The 19,103-nt window shown below is 39.3% G+C and overlaps 1 protein-coding gene across 1 annotated transcript; it reads left to right on the top strand.

The window, feature by feature from the left end:
• The first annotated feature begins 5,833 nt into the window (after positions 1 to 5,833).
• LOC141649973 (uncharacterized) lies at positions 5,834 to 6,589 on the top strand. The gene has a single exon (XM_074458636.1). The coding sequence runs from the start codon at positions 5,834 to 5,836 to the stop codon at positions 6,587 to 6,589; it is 756 nt and encodes a 251-aa protein (XP_074314737.1).
• The last annotated feature ends 12,514 nt before the right edge of the window (positions 6,590 to 19,103 follow it).

Here is a 19,103-nt window from a genome sequence, read left to right as displayed (position 1 = left end):
CTTTCCTCTTCGACTCCATTTCAGTAATACTTTTCTCGTCTAATAAATACGAAGTATACTCTAAATAATTTTTCAACTGAATTTCGAGTACCTGGTCTCCAGCAATTTGCATTATTATTATTATTATGGAGATGTGAGTAGTAGAATTTTTTTTAAAAAAAAAATAGAGTTCAACGACAAAAATATTACTCCATCCGTCTCGCTTATTTGTTGCTTAGCGACCGAACGACTTGGAGTTAAGTCAATGGTACCTCATCGACCTTAGTAGCTCACTAACTTGTAACGGAGCAAAGTCGCATCGGTCTAGGGTTGACAATGGATCGGGTTGGATAGGGTTTTGCGAGATCCAAACCTGATTCACTTACTTAATGGATCACCAATCCATATCCAAACCCGATCCATATCCAAAATTTTGAAATCCATATCCGATCCATTATACTTTTTTCAAAGCCATATCCGCTCCAAATCCATACCCGATCCACCATATAATCCAAAACCCGATCCAAAACTTCCTTTAACCACATAAAAAAATTCATCTAATATAACAAATTTGAAATTTCAAGCTCAATAAAACCAAAAATTTCAAAAAAAATTGAATGGATCGGGTTCGGGTATGAATGGATCAGGTTTGGATTTGGTTCGGGTTTTTCGATGGTGGGTTGAGATATGGGTTTTTAAATAGTGAATCGGTTATGGGTTTTCAAAAGTTGCATTTGGATCGAACTTTTTCCTTCGCTTCGCTTCGGTTTCGGTTCGGATTGAGCCACTATTACCATCCCTACTTCGGTCAATTCTACATAGTAAACTAAGTACAAAATGGTTTGCACGGTAGCAAATTCGCCTAGGGGCGGAGCGACTTGCTACAATACCAAAAAAAAAAAAATTTGTCTTTTGTTTTTCGCACTTTTGGATTAGGTCGCTGAGTAGCTAAACGACTTTACTTAAAATCGATGAGGCCTTCAGTCTAGGGTTCCTAGGGTTTGTCTAAAAATCTTAGGGTTTTCTCCTCCTACTCGGGCCTCTTTCTCACGATTTTGATCGTGAGAGAGGTCTTTTTGCGTGTTTCCTTCTGTAGATTTTGTTTCTCTATGCAGGTACAAGAGATGAGTTCTTCACGCGAGCCAAATCGAAAAGGAAAGGGGCCGATGTACAGCAATGATGAGTTGGAAAATACGGTTTTTGAGTGGGAAGATGAGGGTGATTCGAATAAAGGAAGTAGAATGCTTGTAGGGAAATTGTGGGCATCGAGAGCTTTAAACGTCAAAGCGGCCATTGATACGATGATACGACTTTGGAATCCGATGAAACCGATCTCTGGAAACGTTGTTGATGCTAAAGAAAAAACCTTCGTCTTTCGATTCGAAGGGGAACGTGACAAAGCCAGAGTTCTCGCAGGGCAGCCATGGCATTTCGAGAAGTTTGTCTGGTGCTTCAATGAACCCAATAGCTCAGGTAAGGTTACGGATGTACCCCTTTACCACTTTCCTATTTGGGCTAGGGTTTATGATCTCCCTATTTCGGGGAGGTCGAGTCAGGCGAATGTTCGTAAAATAGGAGCGAGTTTGGGCACTTTTGTCGAGGCTGATATTAGCCAAAATTGTGATCTTGATCGAGCCATCAGAATACGAATAATTCATGACGTGCAGAAACCACTTAAAGCTTCCATACCTATTAAAATGAAAGAAGGACGGGTGGTGCATTTCGATGTGAAATATGAACGATTACCAATTTTCTGCTACGGATGTGGAGTTATGGGTCATGGCGAGAAGGACTGTGAGGATGGAACATATGAGGAGGATGACCTTCAGTTTGGGGAATGGCTCCGAGCATCCCCTTGGAAGGTCATTAAAACAAAAGCTGATGGGAATGGGAAAGCTAGGAGGGATTTGAACGGGGTGTTTGAAGCTGAGAAGCAGAGAGAAGCTAAACTGGACATTTCTTTGATGATTGAGCGCCTTCAAACAATTGCTATTGATCTCAAAGCAAGGAAAGGGAAGGGATGTAAGGAGGGGGGTGACCAGGCAGGAGAGAAGACTGGTTGTGATCAGTCAGTTATAATACCGGACGAGGGAACTAATGCAGAGGGAACTTTTGAAGAGGGGACTGCTGGAGATACGGAGGTGCTTGTTAATGTTGCGAGACAGGGAACGAATGGGGAGGGAGGAAATTTGATGACGGTGGGACGAATGGGGGAGACGAATTTTGCGGTTTCTATGGAGATGGGGGCTGAGGAGGAGGGATTGCTGGAGGTAGCAGACAGTGGGAAAGGTGGGCTGGTGTCAGGAGGTGGGAAGAGGAGAGAATGGAAGAAACAAGCGAGGGTGGGGGGTCGTGATTTGAGCATGGTGGAGATGGGGTCGAGCTGCGGGAAGAGGAATCGAGGAGATGCAGCTGATCAGGGGAGTGACAAGCGTATGAAAACTTCTTTTGACGGGGGCGTCATAGTACCTGAGGCGGAGGTTGAGGGCACTCAACCCCGCCAGGCCCAATGAATCTCTTAAGCTTGAACTGTCGGGGCTTGGGCAACCCCGACACGGTTAGTGCCCTTCGTACTCTGATACGAAGGGAAGCCCCGGCCATGATTTTTCTTTGCGAGACGAAACTTTGTGGTCGTGATATGAGGAGGGTGAGAGAGAGACTGGATGGTTATAACGGGATGGAGGTGGACTGTATGGGAAGATCGGGAGGTCTCGCTTTTTTATGGAAGAGGGATGTTGATTGTACTTTTGTTTCTGTTTCGGTTCATCACATGGATTTTCACATTAGAGATGGGGAGAAGGAATGGAGGATTACGGGCTTCTATGGGTGGCCAGCTGTGTCCGACCGTCATCTATCTTGGGATTTATTGACTCTTACACAGACAGTCATCACTTCCTTGGGTTTGTATTGGTGACTTTAATGAGATCTTATTCTCTACTGAGATGAAAGGGGGAAGCCGGGCTCAAAGGCAAATGAATAATTTTCAGTCTGCGATAAATGATTGTGAACTAAAGGATGTGCCGTGGGAGGGATATGCATTTACCTTTGACAACGGGCAAGCTGGTATGGCGAACAGACAATGTCGGCTGGACCGTGCTCTTTGCTCTGAATCGTGGCAGGACTTATACCCTTATTCGAAGCTCTTTAATCTTAATCGGGAATGGTCTGACCATGCACCGATTAAACTTGCCTTTGACAGACGGGAAATTGGAGGTAAAACACGAAGCCGGTTCCGGTTTGAACAAATCTGGGTTGGGGAGGATGGGTGTGAAGAAGCGATTATGAGAGGTGTGGAACGGGGACATGGTGATCTTGTTCACTCCTTGCGAAGCTGTGCTCGGGTAACTTCAAGCTTGGAAAAAGATTAATATAGGGAAGATAAACAGGTCTTTGGAGCTTAAACGCAAACACTTGGCTAGACTGAATGAAGGGGATCGATCCGTGGAAGCGGTGGCTAGACGGCGTAAACTAATTGCTGAAATTGCTACCCTATACAAGCAAGAAGAACAATATTGGAGACAGCGTTCAAGGGCGCTATGGTTACGTGAGGGTGATAGGAATACCAAATTTTTTCATTCACGAGCCGGTGACAGGAAGAGGAAAAATCACATAGGGGGCCTTATTGATGATGAGGGGCGTGAGCATACGGGAGATGAAGCTGTGGCCAGAGTAGCGAATGGGTACTTCCAGGAACTATTTACTACGGCTAATCCCGCGGACTTTGATTACGTGTTGACTGGGTTAGAGGGGCGAGTGAATGGTCGGATGAATACATTCCTGCAGATGGAATATAGTGAAGCGGAAATTGTTGAAGCTCTCAACCAAATGCATCCTTTGAAAGCTCCGGGTCCGGATGGTATGAATGGGCTCTTCTTTCAGTCTTATTGGCAACTTATCGGCCCTAATGTTGTGAATACGGTTCTGGGAATTCTGCGAGGGGAGTCATCTCCGGGGGAATTGAATAAAACTAATATTGTTCTAATTCCAAAGAAGAAGGCGCCTGACAAGATACGGGACTTTAGACCGATTAGCTTATGCAATGTCGCATACAAGTTAGTCTCTAAAGTTTTAGCTAATCGACTGAAACTTTTCCTGGAGGAGATTATTTCTGAGAACCAAAGTGCTTTCACTCCGGGCAGGTTAATTTCGGATAATATTCTTATTGCTTTTGAACTTTTCCATTTTATGAAGAATAGCAGACAGACTGAAGGGCACATGGCTATAAAGCTCGACATGGCCAAAGCTTATGATAGGGTGGAGTGGGTTTTTTTGAGACGGGTTTTGGAGACCATGGGGTTTGATAGAGCGTGGGTTCAGCGGGTCATGGAGTGTGTCACAACGGTCACATTCTCAGTTCTAATCAATGGATCACCGTCTGAGGAGTTCCGGCCTACTAGGGGTCTTCGTCAGGGAGACCCTCTTTCCCCATATCTTTTCCTCTTGTGTGCGGAAGCGCTATCAAACTTGATACGACGAGTTGTGGAGCGTAATGCGCTAAATGGGATACGGTTAGCTGACTCGGCCCCGATTGTTTCACATCTTCTTTTTGCAGACGATAGCATCTTTTTTACTCGAGCTACTGTTGAGAATGTTGAGGTTGTCAACAATATTCTGCGAAGATATGAGACTGCTTCGGGTCAGCTAGTAAGCCTGGATAAAACAACTGTCTCATTTAGCAAAGGAGTGAATAGGAGGAGACGGGATGAGGTGGCTGCGGTTTTGAGGGTTGTGCAGGTGGAGGAGCAAGCGAGGTATTTGGGTCTACCAACGGTGATTGGGCGATCGAAAAAAGTGATCACGGATATTATTCGTGATAAGCTCTGCAAAAGACTTCAAGGTTGGCGCGGGAAAACTTTGTCTAGGGCGGGTAAGGAGGTTCTTATAAAGGTTGTGGCCAATTCACTCCCTACCTATGTGATGAGTGTTTTTAAAATTCCTGCTAACTTTTGCGACGAGCTGAGATCGATTGTTGCTCGCTTTTGGTGGGGCCACGATGAGAGTATGTAAGAGGGGCATCCATTGGGTGGCGTGGAAGAAGTTGACTCGGTCTAAGGGTGTGGGAGGTATGGGGTTCCGAGATTTCCGGCTTTTTAATCTCGCTCTACTTGGAAAACAGGCGTGGCGACTTATCACTAATCCAACTAGCCTCTGGACTCGCATTATGAAGGCTAAATATTTCCCGGAGGGAGAGTTTATGAATGCGACGCTTGGTTATAATCCTAGCTATACTTGGCGTAGCATTCTTGAAGCTAGACCAGCCGTGGAGAAAGGCCTAAGGAGAAGAATTGGCGATGGCATGGATACTTATATTTGGAAACACGCGTGGATACCGAACTCTCATTCGGGTCGGGTTATATCTCCTTGTGGGCCGGGAAATGAAGGAATGCGGGTTGGGGAATTGTTGGCACCTAATGGGACTGATTGGGATGAAGCAAAACTTAGCTTCTTTTTCCTACCTTTCGAACGGGAACGAATTCGGAATATTCGGATTAGTCCTAATAGGCCCAGCGATATATGGTTTTGGGGACTAGAAAAGGATGGTGTGTATACGGTTCGTAGCGCTTATAGGAGGCTAGCTGGTGATGAAGGGGATATGGCGACTAGCTCGGATGAAGAGAGGGGAAGGCGGCTCTGGACTCGGCTCTGAAAATTTTCGGTTTGGCCTCGCGTTAAACTCTTCTTTTGGCAATTGTGTAGTGAAGCACTGGCTACTCGAGCAAACATTGCGGCACGAATTGGAGGTGAGTTCTCTCTATGTCCTTTATGTAATTCTTGTTTAGAGTCGAGTCTCCATTTGTTCAGGGATTGTGGTGTGGCCAAATGGGTCTGGGACGGGGTTGGGATGGATGGTATGATGGCCGAGTGTGGGAGCGATGTCAAAGAGTGGGTGGAAGCTTGCTGGAAGGAGATGGGTGAATCGGAGTGTGTAAAGATGATGGTAGGTTGTTGGGCTATTTGGGAACACCGAAATAAAGTCATCTTTGACAATATTACGGTAGAACCGAGTGTCATTGTTACCCGGGTGAAGGACGTTATTCACGAAGGGGTTGGGGAGTGTGAAGACGAGGGTAAGGAGAAAAGGAGAGCTGCTGGGTCACGGGAACGAAGTGAACAGGAAGAGGGGTGGAAGAGACCGCGAGATGGCTATGTTAAACTCAATGTTGATGCGGGTGTGAAGGAGGGTGAGGGAATTACGACGGGGGTTGTGTGTCGAGATGCGAGGGGTGATGTTTTATGGGGAATGTCGATTGGGAGGGAACAGCAATGGGAGGTGCATATTGCTGAAGCTTGTGCGGTTTTGGACGGATTGGAGGAAGCGGCGAGGCGCGGTACCCAATTTCTGGAGGTGGAGAGTGATTGCTTACAGGTCATTGAAGCTATTAAAGGAAAACAAACGGGAAGAAGCATGTTCTCATTGCTGATCGAGGACATCATTGCGTGTAGTACTCAATTTCAGTCGGTTTCTTGGCTTCATGTATCTCGCTCTAACAACTGTGTAGCTCATGCTCTTGCTCATTGTAATCCTCGTGTATTGGGTCGTGTTGTCTGGGACGATGGGTTACCATTGTCTATAAACGCTGTTGTACGTTTTGATCGCTTATTTAATTAGTATTGCCTTCGGGCAGTTGATTTCAAAAAAAAAAAAAAAAAAAATCGATGAGGCCTTCATCGACTTATTTGTTTTCCTAATGTTCTTTTTCTAATACTAGAAAGGGTATTAGCCGCTAAATGACTTCAATGCGATCCTAGGTTTATAGCTGACGTGAATCAATTTTTGGTAATATGTTTCATCTAACCCCAATTTGATACTAGTAATTGTTTTTTTTATTTTGGACTCTACTTTAGAAAAAAACAGTTATTCTTGCTTCAACGGGTCATTTTGATTTGAAGCAATAAAACAGAATTTTGTAATCATTTTATAGTCAAATGTGACTACTATTGAAAAACAAGTTACCATAATGTGTAACATTTACTATACCATTATGATTACATTAGCCATTTTTTTTGAAACAAGAATCTGTGCAGAAAAAAATTCTGAGTAGTACGCATGAAACTTACTCGGACGGCAATTATATTCGTATTGTGATTATTTCTATCACAAGTTGATTGTAGTTGATCAAGATTGAATTGGTAGCTAGGTGAAACGATTAACGAACCACAAGTCCACAAGTGTACTTGGGGAGGGGGTGATGCAATCAATCATATATCAATATCAACTAGTTTTTGACTTTTTTACCCGTGAAAATTACATAAACTTTTAAGATTAATTGTTTAAATTTATGCATAATTGTATCATTAGTATGAAACATGTTGACATTTGTGTTGCTAACATTGACACACAAAATTATTTCACTTGAATTATAATTTATCTAGTTTGGTGACAAGCATAACAACATTTTAATATCTATTTTTATATCATGGGTAAGTAGACGTAATACCAGATGATGAATGTAGTATGGAACTACTTAATTTGACAGTGAATTGTGATATATAATTTACCGTATTTAATTGAATAGGCAATAGATCCGGTGCTCATTTCCATCATTGGCCAATATTTTTTTTACTTTTAATTTGTTTCTCATATGTATTCATTATTTTCATCAGTAATGGTGTCAATTTCACATGAACACCACTTATCGTAGACCATGATATTTTTTTTTGTATTAAATTGTTTTTTTCACTGCAATTAATTTTTTTTTTGTTTTATAGGATAACATGTCTTTAGAATAGTATCTTTGGTACTCTCTAGTCTCTATGTTATCCTTGTATTATTATATTTAAATTTATTACCCTACGCTATATAATACCCCCTCCATTTTTCTATTTTCACCTCATTTAAAGTAAATCATATGACAAAAACGGTGTTATTTTATTTTTTAAACTCTTTTTATATGTAATCAACTCATTGAAACGAATATAAATTGCACAATTAAATGAATATGATGTTGTAACAAAAAAATAATAAAAGCTTATTTATATATTCAATTAATTATTATTTTTGCGAGATAACTTATCTTACAATAAAATCTAAAAATTTAAATTTAGAATTTACTTTGATGCTTAAATGTTGTTTAAGTTATTTAGTTTATTTTACATTAGACAAATCTTAATGTTTGTGGTGTTGTAGTTACGTTGTATTTAATGCTACAAATTGCTTAAACCTTTACTTTTTTCTATTTTATTTTTTAAATAACATATTATAGTGTGATATACTAAAATTATTTTTAAAGAGGTAATGTTATTATGTAGTGCTTTGTTTTTTTTTTTTTTTCTTTTATTGTTTTTTTTTTCTCTTGATAATAAATGATTTAATGATGTGGAGATGGGTTTTGTAGTATAATTAAAAAATTTGATATGGCATTAGTATAGGTAGTTAGTTTGTCTTTTTATTACTCCCTCCCATCCAGACCAAATGTTACATTGACTTTTTGGCACTATTCATAATGGTAGAGAATATTTGGTATTATTTGTAATATATAAGAAAAAATATAGTCATGTGAGATCTTGTTTGATTTATCGTAATGAATGCTACAAGAATATCAATTTTTTCTAATTTTTAATAATGTGTAACTAAAGATAAGCACGTTGCAAAACACGCCTCGACAAGTGTGATAAAGTCAATGTAACATTTGATGTGGATGGGAGGGAGTATTATATATAGATAGATATTATTATTTTTTTATATAAAAAGAAAGTTTTTATCGAGCATTACAGAAAGTCCAACTTCCCCAAACTATAACTATTTTCAAGCAATATTAGGAAATCTCCATTTTCTGCATATACTACTAATATTTTTTAGTGGTTAAAAGATTTGTTTAAGAACAAACATAAATAAAGGCAATAATTAACTTTCATTCTCTTACCTTTCCTAACACCCCAAATCAAACGATCCCTAACTCCTTTTATTGTGTAAAATAACTTTTGCTTTCTAAAAAGAGTTTATTTATACGTTATTTTTGGAAAAAATTTGGTTGCTTGGCCATATTTTTGTAATAACTCATTCTTATAAAAATTATATGTTTAGCCTGACTACTTCTATCCAGCTTTTTTTTGCTTTGTTTATTAATCATGTTTATTGATAGTTTTTCCCTCCGTCTCATTCATTTGTTTACATTTTATATTCTTTGTTAGATATTTTAATTAACGATAAATAAATCATTGGGACGGGGGAGTATATAAGATCATAGAAGTAAGATAGCAGTAAAAAATAGTTGGAGTAGACGAGTAATTACATGTTACTTTGATGAGTACATGTGACAGAAGCAAAGAATTAAGAGAAGAGAGAAAATGAAGCACACCATAATATAGCATATGGGATAATGGTTTGTTGGAGGCAAAAAAAAAATACCCAAAATAATTGGGTGTTAACACTTTTGTGAAAAGTAGAATGAGAAGTAGAAAATATCTACTTCCACTTTTTGGGGTCAATAATCAGTTTATAACTTTTTAAAAGTAGTTCTTCATATTCCTAATTTATAGTGTTTGGCCTACCTATTGCTTTTTAAGTTAGAAAAGCACTTTTAAAACTTGACCAAACAACACCTATATTAAATAGATATTTTCTCAACTTTACACAATTTAGGAGATTTTGAAATTTCTACATTTTACAAGCTTTAATCAAACTAGTACTAAATCAAATAAGGAAAAAGTTTTCTTAAAACACACTCTTACAAAATAACATTCTTCCAAAATTTTACTAAATCAATTAAATGTGATATTTTCTACCTAGAAAAAGTCTTCAACACCGAACTTATTATATTATGATTAGTAATTTAATTTTAAATTACCCACCAATTAAAAACATATGAAAGGGTCATAAAGATGACTTTTGCGTTTGATTTGTATGAAAATATTTGTCTACATGCAAGTAGGCAACGACATAACCAAGTTAATTGAGTTGGGAAGGGGTCAAATATATGAAAATGAATCCCCTCCATTTCTTTCTCTCCATTTCCTCTTTATTTCCTCTCTTAAACTCATTTAATAATATTTTTCTCACTAAACCTCATTATCCCTTTATTTTTACCCATAAATTTTGAGCCGTTCGATGATGCTAGAATACGATATGGACCACCGAAAGGAAATGGCCTCTCCATTTCTTTTTAGGAAATTAAGAGAAACTCTCCTCCAAATATATAGCATGCTAATTATTCCATTACGTAATACAACGGGGCCACCGAAAGGAAATGGCCTCTCCATTATCCCTTTATTTTTACCCATAAATTTTGAGCAGTTTGATGATGCCAGAATACGATATGGACCACCGAAAGAAAATGAACTCTCCATTTCTTTTTAGGAAATTGAGAGAAACTCTCCTCCAAATATATAGCATGCTAATTATTCCATTACGTAATACAACGGGGCCGACTGGAGCGAGCAAGAGAGAAAGAGACTATTGTCTTCTTCCTCACATTCCGCTGCCAAAATTCCAACCTTTTCGTAATTCCTACTAATTATCTAGTATAACATGTTTGATCCGATAAGCGCAACTATAGCGGTGTACCTAGTTCCCATTTTCGTAAATTTTTTTATTGGTTTGCTTAAATACAAGCATTCCAAGAAAAAATTACGGTTGGCAATGAAAGCGGAGAATGAGATGAGGGCCGAGCAAGCGAAAGAGAGGGAGCGCAGACAAGCACAAGAGGATGCAGCCAATCAAGCGAAAGAATGGGAGCGCAAACAAGCGAAAGAGAGGGAGGGGAGACAAGCCTTAGAGGAGGCGGTTAGACAAGCGAAAGAGAGGGCGGCCAAAATAGCGAAAGACAAGAGAGCCAAACTAGCGAAAGAGGAGGCGGTCAAAAAAGCAATAGAGAGAGCGGCCGAAGAATTGAAAGTGAGGAACGCGAAGCAAGAAGAAGGCGTACGACTAGATCAACAAGAGCTCGTAAAAGAGTTGATTGAAGAAACGAGATTACTCAGGGAAAAATTAGAGCGTGAAACGCAGGAACGAAAGGAAGGAGAAAAAGAGCAAAATAAGAAGATCAATTCACTAGCTCATACGTTAGACTTTGGTATTAAACTCTTCAAAGATTATATGCTTCGTCGACAATGTTCGTCTTGCCATTGCGGAGTGCATCCTTGCAGGTCATATATGCTCTTTACTTGGTTAATCATTCTTATGTTTAATATTAGGCTTTACTTGGTCTAATCTTTGGGATAGACAAGACGATGAACTGAACTTAATTAAGCTAAATTTCATGACATTATTATTCAGCATGTTAAACCTTCTTGATTTCCTATCTTGACGTTATTATCTAGCATCAGATAGTTATCTGTGTTTGAGTTTTCCCTCATCAAAAAAAATAATAAATAATTGTCGTACTAACAGGTGAATATATCTTTTATTTTTTTGAAGAAAACCCCAAAAATGCGGTCTAAATTATATTAGCTGAATCGACATTAAAAATATTTCCGATAAAAAGTGGTAACGAGTAAGACGGGAACCTCGCTGACCTCCCTACCAAGCAAAAATGAGCAAGGTCGTGCGGAGCACGATTAGACTTCCTACTAATACATGACCACAAAATAGAATTAAAGCTATCTCAATAAGACCGAATCTCTCCAATAACTAAATAGAAATCGCTTCTCCCTACAAATGATTTTGCATGGAGCGCTTCAATGACCTCCTTTAATTTCCTGGTGTCACGCAGATGTCAACCTCAGGCTTTGGAATATGATGAGCGTGTAAAACTCTTGACTCACTTTGAACTGCCCAAAGATGGCGATGAGGATCTTGACAATATTCTCAGTGAATCTTACTCGACACTGCAAGGTACGGCGTAGTACTCTTAACAAAAAAAATACTTATCTACAGCGGTTTTATTCAAATTTATTGTAAAACTGTTTAATAATTATAGTTAAATTAAACTGACCTGTTATGAATCCGACCTGCCGACCACCAAACTAGAACCTTAAGGTGGTGGTTGAGGTCCAACAATTATATAAGGTGATGGTTGAGGTCCAACTATTATATTTATTCCTATTATTAATTAACGCATCATCGCATGTTGCAGATAATCCGGAGCATTCTTTAGACGTGGCAGAATCATCTAAGCAGCCAAATCGCGAAAGTAATACTGAAGATATATTAAGCATGGTGATGACAACAATAAATGGTATGAGGTTCCTAGCGTATGCAATGTTTGATGACACAAAACCTTGTGAGAGACGATATCTAATTAAGTTAGGTTGACGAAGGAACATCAAAGAAATCGAGAGTTTTTATAGGGTGTGAGCAACCGTATAAGTCAAGTAATAAGGGATGGTGAAAATTAAACCCGCTATTTATCAATTTTTCATTTGTAATTGGAAATAGTTTAAATCAGTTTGAAACAAATTTGGGCTTAATTGTTTTATGAACCTTCATCATCTTGATAGATGTAATGATGAAGATATACTAAGAAACTTGAGAGAATGAATATGAGAGAGAGTACAGTAGAGAAGAGAGAATTAAAATTGTATTTCTCAAAAAGTATTTTGTTACAATGAGAGGCTTCCTTTATATATAGGAAGATTATGTAGGTTTAGTCTAACAACCTCTAACCGACTTACAAATATCTCTAACAACCTTGTAACAACTTTAATCTAACTAACTAAGTTTCTAACAACCTTAGTTAGTTCATACCCCCCCTTCAAACTAGACTATATTGTCCTAGGTTGAGTCCAAGCTTGACTGAGAGAGAATAATGCGCTGAAGCACCCAGGGGCTTAGTCATAATATCAGCTAACTGTTGAGAGCTCTTGACATGCTGTGTGAGTAGAAAACCCTCTAGTTGCTTATCTCGAACAAAGTGACAGTCCACATTGAGATGTTTTGTCCTCTCATGGAAAACCGGATTGCGTGCAATGTGTTCTGCAGCAGTGCTGTCACAATGGAGGGGAATAGGAAGCTTGACTGACACTCGTAACTCTTGCAAAATGTTCACCAACCAGACAAGTTCAGCAGTTGTGTAGGACATGCTCCTGTATTCAGCTTCTGCTGAACTCTTACTTACTGTTTTCTGTTTCTTAGTCTTCCAACTAATGAGTGAACTCCCCAAAAATATACAGTTACCACTGAGAGAACGACTAGAGAATGCACAAGTCGCCCAATCAGCATCAGTGTAAGCTCTAACAGTAAAAGAGGATTGTGCAGAATAGAACAAACCAGCATTAACAGTCTGCTTCAGGTACCTTAGAACATGATATGCAGCATTGAGATGAGTGTCCCTAGGCTGACTCAGAAACTGACTCAGGTGCTGTACACTGTAAGAGAGATCAGGCCTTGTCATGTTAAGATATAGCAGTTTACCAACTAAACTTCTATAAATTTCAGGTTCAGGAAGTATATTTCCTGCATCAGTGGATAGTTTAAGTCCTTTCTGCATTGGAAAACTTGCAGTATTACAGTTCTCCATGTTTGTCTCTTTTAAAATGTCAAGGATGTACTTCCTTTGATTCAGGACAATGCCCTTCTCATTTCGTGCAATCTCTAATCCCAGAAAATATCTTGCTTGACCAAGATCCTTAATGGTAAATTTAGAATGTAAACTATCCTTTAATGCTTGTATTCCTTCAGAACTATTACCAGAAAGCAATACATCATCAACATAAATCAATGCAATAACAAAACTTCCAGTTATGGCATCATGCTTGGTAAATAGAGAATAATCATACTTTGACTGAGTAAATCCTAAACTAACCAAAAACTTACAAAGTTCCTGGTTCCATTGCCTTGAAGCCTGTTTAAGACCATATAATGATCTTACAAGCCTGCAAACCATGCCTTTCTTGGTTTTATAACCTTGTGGGGGTTTCATATAAACCTCCTCTTCAATAAAACCATGTAAAAAAGCATTATTTATATCTAATTGGTGCAAAGGCCAATTCTGAATTGAGGCTACAGCTAACAATGTTCTAACAGTAGCAAACTTGGCAACTGGGGAGAAGGTGTGTTTATAATCCTTCCCTTCTACCTGGTTATAACCTTTAGCTACTAACCTAGCCTTGAACCTCTCAACAGTACCATCTGAGTTATATTTTATCTTGTAAACCCACTTACTACCTATAGCTTGCTTATTAGGTGGCAAAGCAGTGAGTTCCCAAGTTTGATTATCCTCAAGAGCTTTTAACTCCTGTTCCATGGCTATAACCCACCTAGGATCAGTAGATGCTTCTTTAAAAGAAGTTGGTTCAGTCTCAGTCAAGACATTACACAAAGACCTGACATATTCTTTATCAAATCCACTTATGGTATCTAAAACCTGAACATGTAAAGCATTAGGATGCTGTAAAGAGGGAGGTAATGGACAGTGAAAACCCTTCATTCTAGATGAAGCAAACTTTGTCCTAACAGGTCTCCTGGCAGCAGAATCATTGATGACTTGATTTTGATTACCTGATGTAGATGGAATAGCATCAGGTGTAACTACTTGTGAATCTTGCAAGTTTTCAGGAATAGTATCTTCTGAATTTTGTGGAGGATCAGAAACTCCAACAGAAGGAATTGTGTCACTGAAAGTAACTGATTGATCATTATTTTGGTTTGGACCATTTGACAAATCAGTGGCTGTGTTGTTCCTTGTTATAATAGGATCATTTAAGCCATCTGAATGCAGGTCTACCAGTGTAAACTGATCATTTTGAAGTAAATCAGTATCATTTTTATAAGGAAAATAATCCTCTTTAAATATTACATCCCTGCTTGTAAATAAGACATGTTTTTCTAAATCATAAACCTTATAACCCTTCTGATCAAAGGGATAGCCCAGAAAAACACACTTACATGCTCTAGGTTGAAATTTATCAGAAGAAGCTTTAGTAGCAAAGCAAAGGGAACCAAAAACTTTTAACTCATCATACTGAGGTGCTTCACCAAAAAGTACCTCATATGGTGATTTCCAATTAAGCAACTTAGTTGGCATTTTATTTATTAGGTAAGTAGCAGTTAATAAGCATTCAGACCAAAATTTCAGTGGAACATTGGACTGAAACTTAAGAGCTCGAGCTGTTTCTAGAAGATGCCTGTGTTTTCTTTCTACACGGCCATTTTGTTGAGGCCTACCAGCTATACTTCTCTGGTGTTTAATGCCTTTTGTCTTAAAGAAATCCTCACATTGTTTCTGAAAAATTTCTGTACCATTGTCAGACCTAACAATCTTAATTTGAGCAGCAAACTGATTCTCAACATATGCTACAAAGCTCTTAATCAAACCAGGAACCTGTGTCTTATTTTGTAATAGAAAAACCCAAGTGTTCCTAGAGTAATCATCTAGGACAGTAAGAAATGATCTAGCCCCTGTACTAGATTGAATCCTATATGGACCCCAAACATCAATATGTATCAAATCAAAGCATTTCTTTGCATGTGAAGTACTTCTATTAAAAGGAAGAACATGATGCTTGGCCAAAATACAAGTTTCACAAAAGATATTCTTTATTCCATTGAGTTTAATACAAGGTACATGCTGTAGCTTCTCTAATGAAGAATGACCAAATCTAGCATGAATCAAGGAAAGATTACATTTATTATCAGCTGAAGTATTCTCAGATGAAAGAAAAACTGTAGATACATTGCTATGAGGTACTGAACTATGAGATACAGGAATGACAACTTTAGAGTTGATATTAATCTTATACAAATCGCCTGTTCTCTGAGCAACAGCAACAATGGATTTATTTGAAGGGTCCTGAAATAAGCATTTAGAGGATAAGAAACAAACAAGTAAACCAGTAGATGAGACTAATTTACCAACAGATAACAAGTTTTGCCTAAAATCAGGGATATAAAGCACATTCTGAAGCATAATACTTCCAGTGAAATATACTTGACCTGTTTGAAACACTTGTTTCAGTGTTCCATCAGGTAAGGCCACATATATAGGTTTGACTAAGGTCTTAACATTGTGTAACAAAGGATACTGAAATGTAATATGTTCAGAAGCACCAGTGTCTACTATCCAAGATGAAGAATGAGTAATACGAGCTTTAGATTGTACAGGAATGGAAATATGATCATAAACCATACCTGCAAAATTGACAGCAGAATGCAGAGAAGTATTCTCACCAGAATATGCCTTAGAAACTTGCTGCATAACAGAATTGATTATGCCTTGAACCATATCAGAAGGAACATTAGCTGGCATCCCTGGATAATGAACCGCTTGAGTATAAGGAACAATGCTATCAACAGGAGAAAGATCAACATATTCTTCATCTTGATCATGATGAGAAACCAAGACATTGTTGGCAGTAGGTGCACAAGACTCAGCAAGCTTGCCCTTCCCCTTCTTGAAAGCTCTATACTTGTAGCATCTCTCAATTATATGACCTTTAATATTGCAAAAAGTGCAAGTCTTGAGACGATGACAATCAGCAATAACATGACCAGGCTTGGTACAATGCTCACAAACAGGAACTGAACCAGGAGCTGCAGCATCATCTTTAACCCTTTTGGAAGGTTGTCCTTGAAGACTCTGATTGCTGATCCTCTTTTTAGAGACAAAAGAAGCAGATTCCACAGAGAATTCATTAACAGAATCATTAATGACCTTTTGCTTCTCAATCTTTTGTAACAAACCCAATGTCCTGTTGATTGAAGGCAAAGGATCCATGGAAAGAACTGTAGTTTGAACTTGCTCATAGCTGGAATTTAACCCCATTAGCAACTGAATGAGCTTAGCATGTGTCTCCCTATCCAAGATCCTCTTCAGAAGCTGACAGGTGCATTTGGACATAACACCACAGACACACATTGGAACAGGATCCATTTGATCAATGCTTTCCCAAAGATTCTTCATACGACTGTAATACTCAATCAATGGAAGGTTTTCTTGCTTAGCATTAATAAGATCCTTCTTCAGCTCATACAACTCAAGAACATTCAGTTGACCATAACGTTCAACTATCTCTGACCATAAATTCTTAGCTGAAGCTGCATACTAAAGATTTTCACGAAGACTTGGAACAATGGAATGAAGAATCCATCGCAGAACCAAGAGATCACACCTGATCCATTGATTGTAAGTCTTGTCATTCTTCTCAGGCATTGAACATTCACCAGTAATGAAGCCAGACTTGTTTTTGGACAACAAAGCTTGGACAACATCTCGTTGCCACTGCAAGAAGTTTGTTCCATCAAACAGTACATCAGTGAGCTTCAAATTGGGTTGATCATTCTGAGTAAGAAAAAGTGGATCATCAAATGGCGAGTACTGATCAGAGGTTTGATCAGAGGTAGGAATAGATTCAGGCATGATTGTGATTTAGAAAGAAAAAGGAACAAGTTTTGTAAAGAAAAGAAACAAAAAAAGAATTGAATTTGTGCGGAAGCAGAATTGTTTGATCAAGATCGTAATCTAAGTAACTGATACCATATGAACCTTCATCATCTTGATAGATGTAATGATGAAGATATACTAAGAAACTTGAGAGAATGAATATGAGAGAGAGTACAGTAGAGAAGAGAGAATTAAAATTGTATTTCTCAAAAAGTATTTTGTTACAATGAGAGGCTTCCTTTATATATAGGAAGATTATGTAGGTTTAGTCTAACAACCTCTAACCGTGTTCCGGGTGTAATTCCAGAGCAAGTATCGTTACCACCCGTGGCTTGTAGAATAATGTCTTTGGTTGAACCCTTCTCGCTCCTATCGCCTCTCTCGGCCTTTCCCCGCAACAATGAACGAATCGAGGGCTTGGCTTTGTGCCAGCGTACTCACTCCGACGCCCAAGTCGTTGAACTTAGAGGTATAAGTTGTATACTAATTGGCTAGGAATGTATTGTAGAGAGATAAGGGAGATATTACCAGATGAATAGTGTATTTTAGGTTAAGTTGTGGGATCCTTTCCTCAATGAAGGTTGAGGAGTATTTATAGGCTTTCACCATTTGTCGCGTAGTGGCCAAGTGGCCAAGTGGCTTATTAGGTGGAAAGACCGTTCTACCCTCGGCCGATGTACCTACGGCAGGCCGGCAGAGGGTCTTGGATGTGAGTACGCGGACATGTGTCCCGGTTTGGCGAGCTGTCTGGCGGCCGAGACCACGCTATCGTGCCGATGGGCCGCATCGGCTAGGCGATCTAAGCCGTTGACTTGCTGTGGATATCCTTGACCTTGCTCAGTGTGTTGACTTGGTCAGCGGTGCAGAATATGCCCCATCAATTTGCCCCCAGCGTAGTCTATGCCGTGGTATGGGCTCCGATGTATGCTGAGCGTATATTCTGCAGTAAATCTCGAAAATCTTTCTGTATCGGTGTCTCCTTGTGTATCGGCGTGGTTGTTGTTAGGCCGCACCATATACCATATCCCCCCTCCACATGGATGCGTAAAGGGTATCCGATGTGGAAAAAGAACATGACGCCGGCCGAGACCAGGGCCGAGAGTGCTTAGGTTGATTTTGATTGCCCCTACCGGTACTCCATGGCTTGGTTGATCGGTAGCCGGCGGATACTAGATACCTAGGAATTTGTTTGAGGGAGATGAACAAATCGAAGAGATGTGAATAGGCGTGTTGAAGACGCTTGGTCACTGTTGCATTGATTGACATTCAACTGTTGCGACGATTGACGTTCCGCGGTTGCATGCTTGACACGTGTGTGTTCGCTGATTGGTTGACGCTTCATGGGCTGTGCCCTGATTGGTCCTTCTTCATGGGCTTTTCTCTATAAATAGGGTAGTTATTCCGTGATTTTGGCCTCCATTTTATTTTCGAAAATTTTTCTCTAAAATCTTCATCTCCCCAAACTTTCAAGGGTTTTCTTCTTCTTAATCTTCGGAGTATTTGATCCGGCGAGTATTTTTCTTTAAGGTAAACAAGCAAACTTTTCATTTTTCTTGCTAATAATTTGTTGTGAATCATGTCTTCTGCGATCTTTGGACCTAGTAAACTGCGTCGGGGGCCCTAGGTATCCTTCTCTCAAAGTTGATCCTCAAATTCTGGAGGAATGGGAGGATTCCGACTCTTTTGGTGATCTTGGTGATGATTTTGGTGATGATGCGGAAAGGTCTCGTCCTAGTGAGGGAGACAAGATCGTCATGGATCACGGCTATGTCTGTAAGATCCACCTTGATCGTGCTTGGTCCCGTAAGCTTGCCCGTTGTTCCGGCGGGAAACTTCTCGAGGATCATTTTTTCTTTGGTAGGGGGT

The sequence above is a fragment of the Silene latifolia genome, chromosome 3 (assembly GCF_048544455.1).
Source record: "Silene latifolia isolate original U9 population chromosome 3, ASM4854445v1, whole genome shotgun sequence".
Lineage (NCBI taxonomy): Eukaryota > Viridiplantae > Streptophyta > Magnoliopsida > Caryophyllales > Caryophyllaceae > Silene > Silene latifolia.
This window is presented reverse-complemented; position numbering and strand designations above follow the sequence as displayed.

What these genes read in the sequence shown, in the direction of transcription:
- LOC141649973 (XM_074458636.1), top strand. Translation starts at nt 5,834, where the DNA reads ATGGCCGAGTGTGGGAGCGATGTCAAAGAGTGGGTGGAAGCTTGCTGG.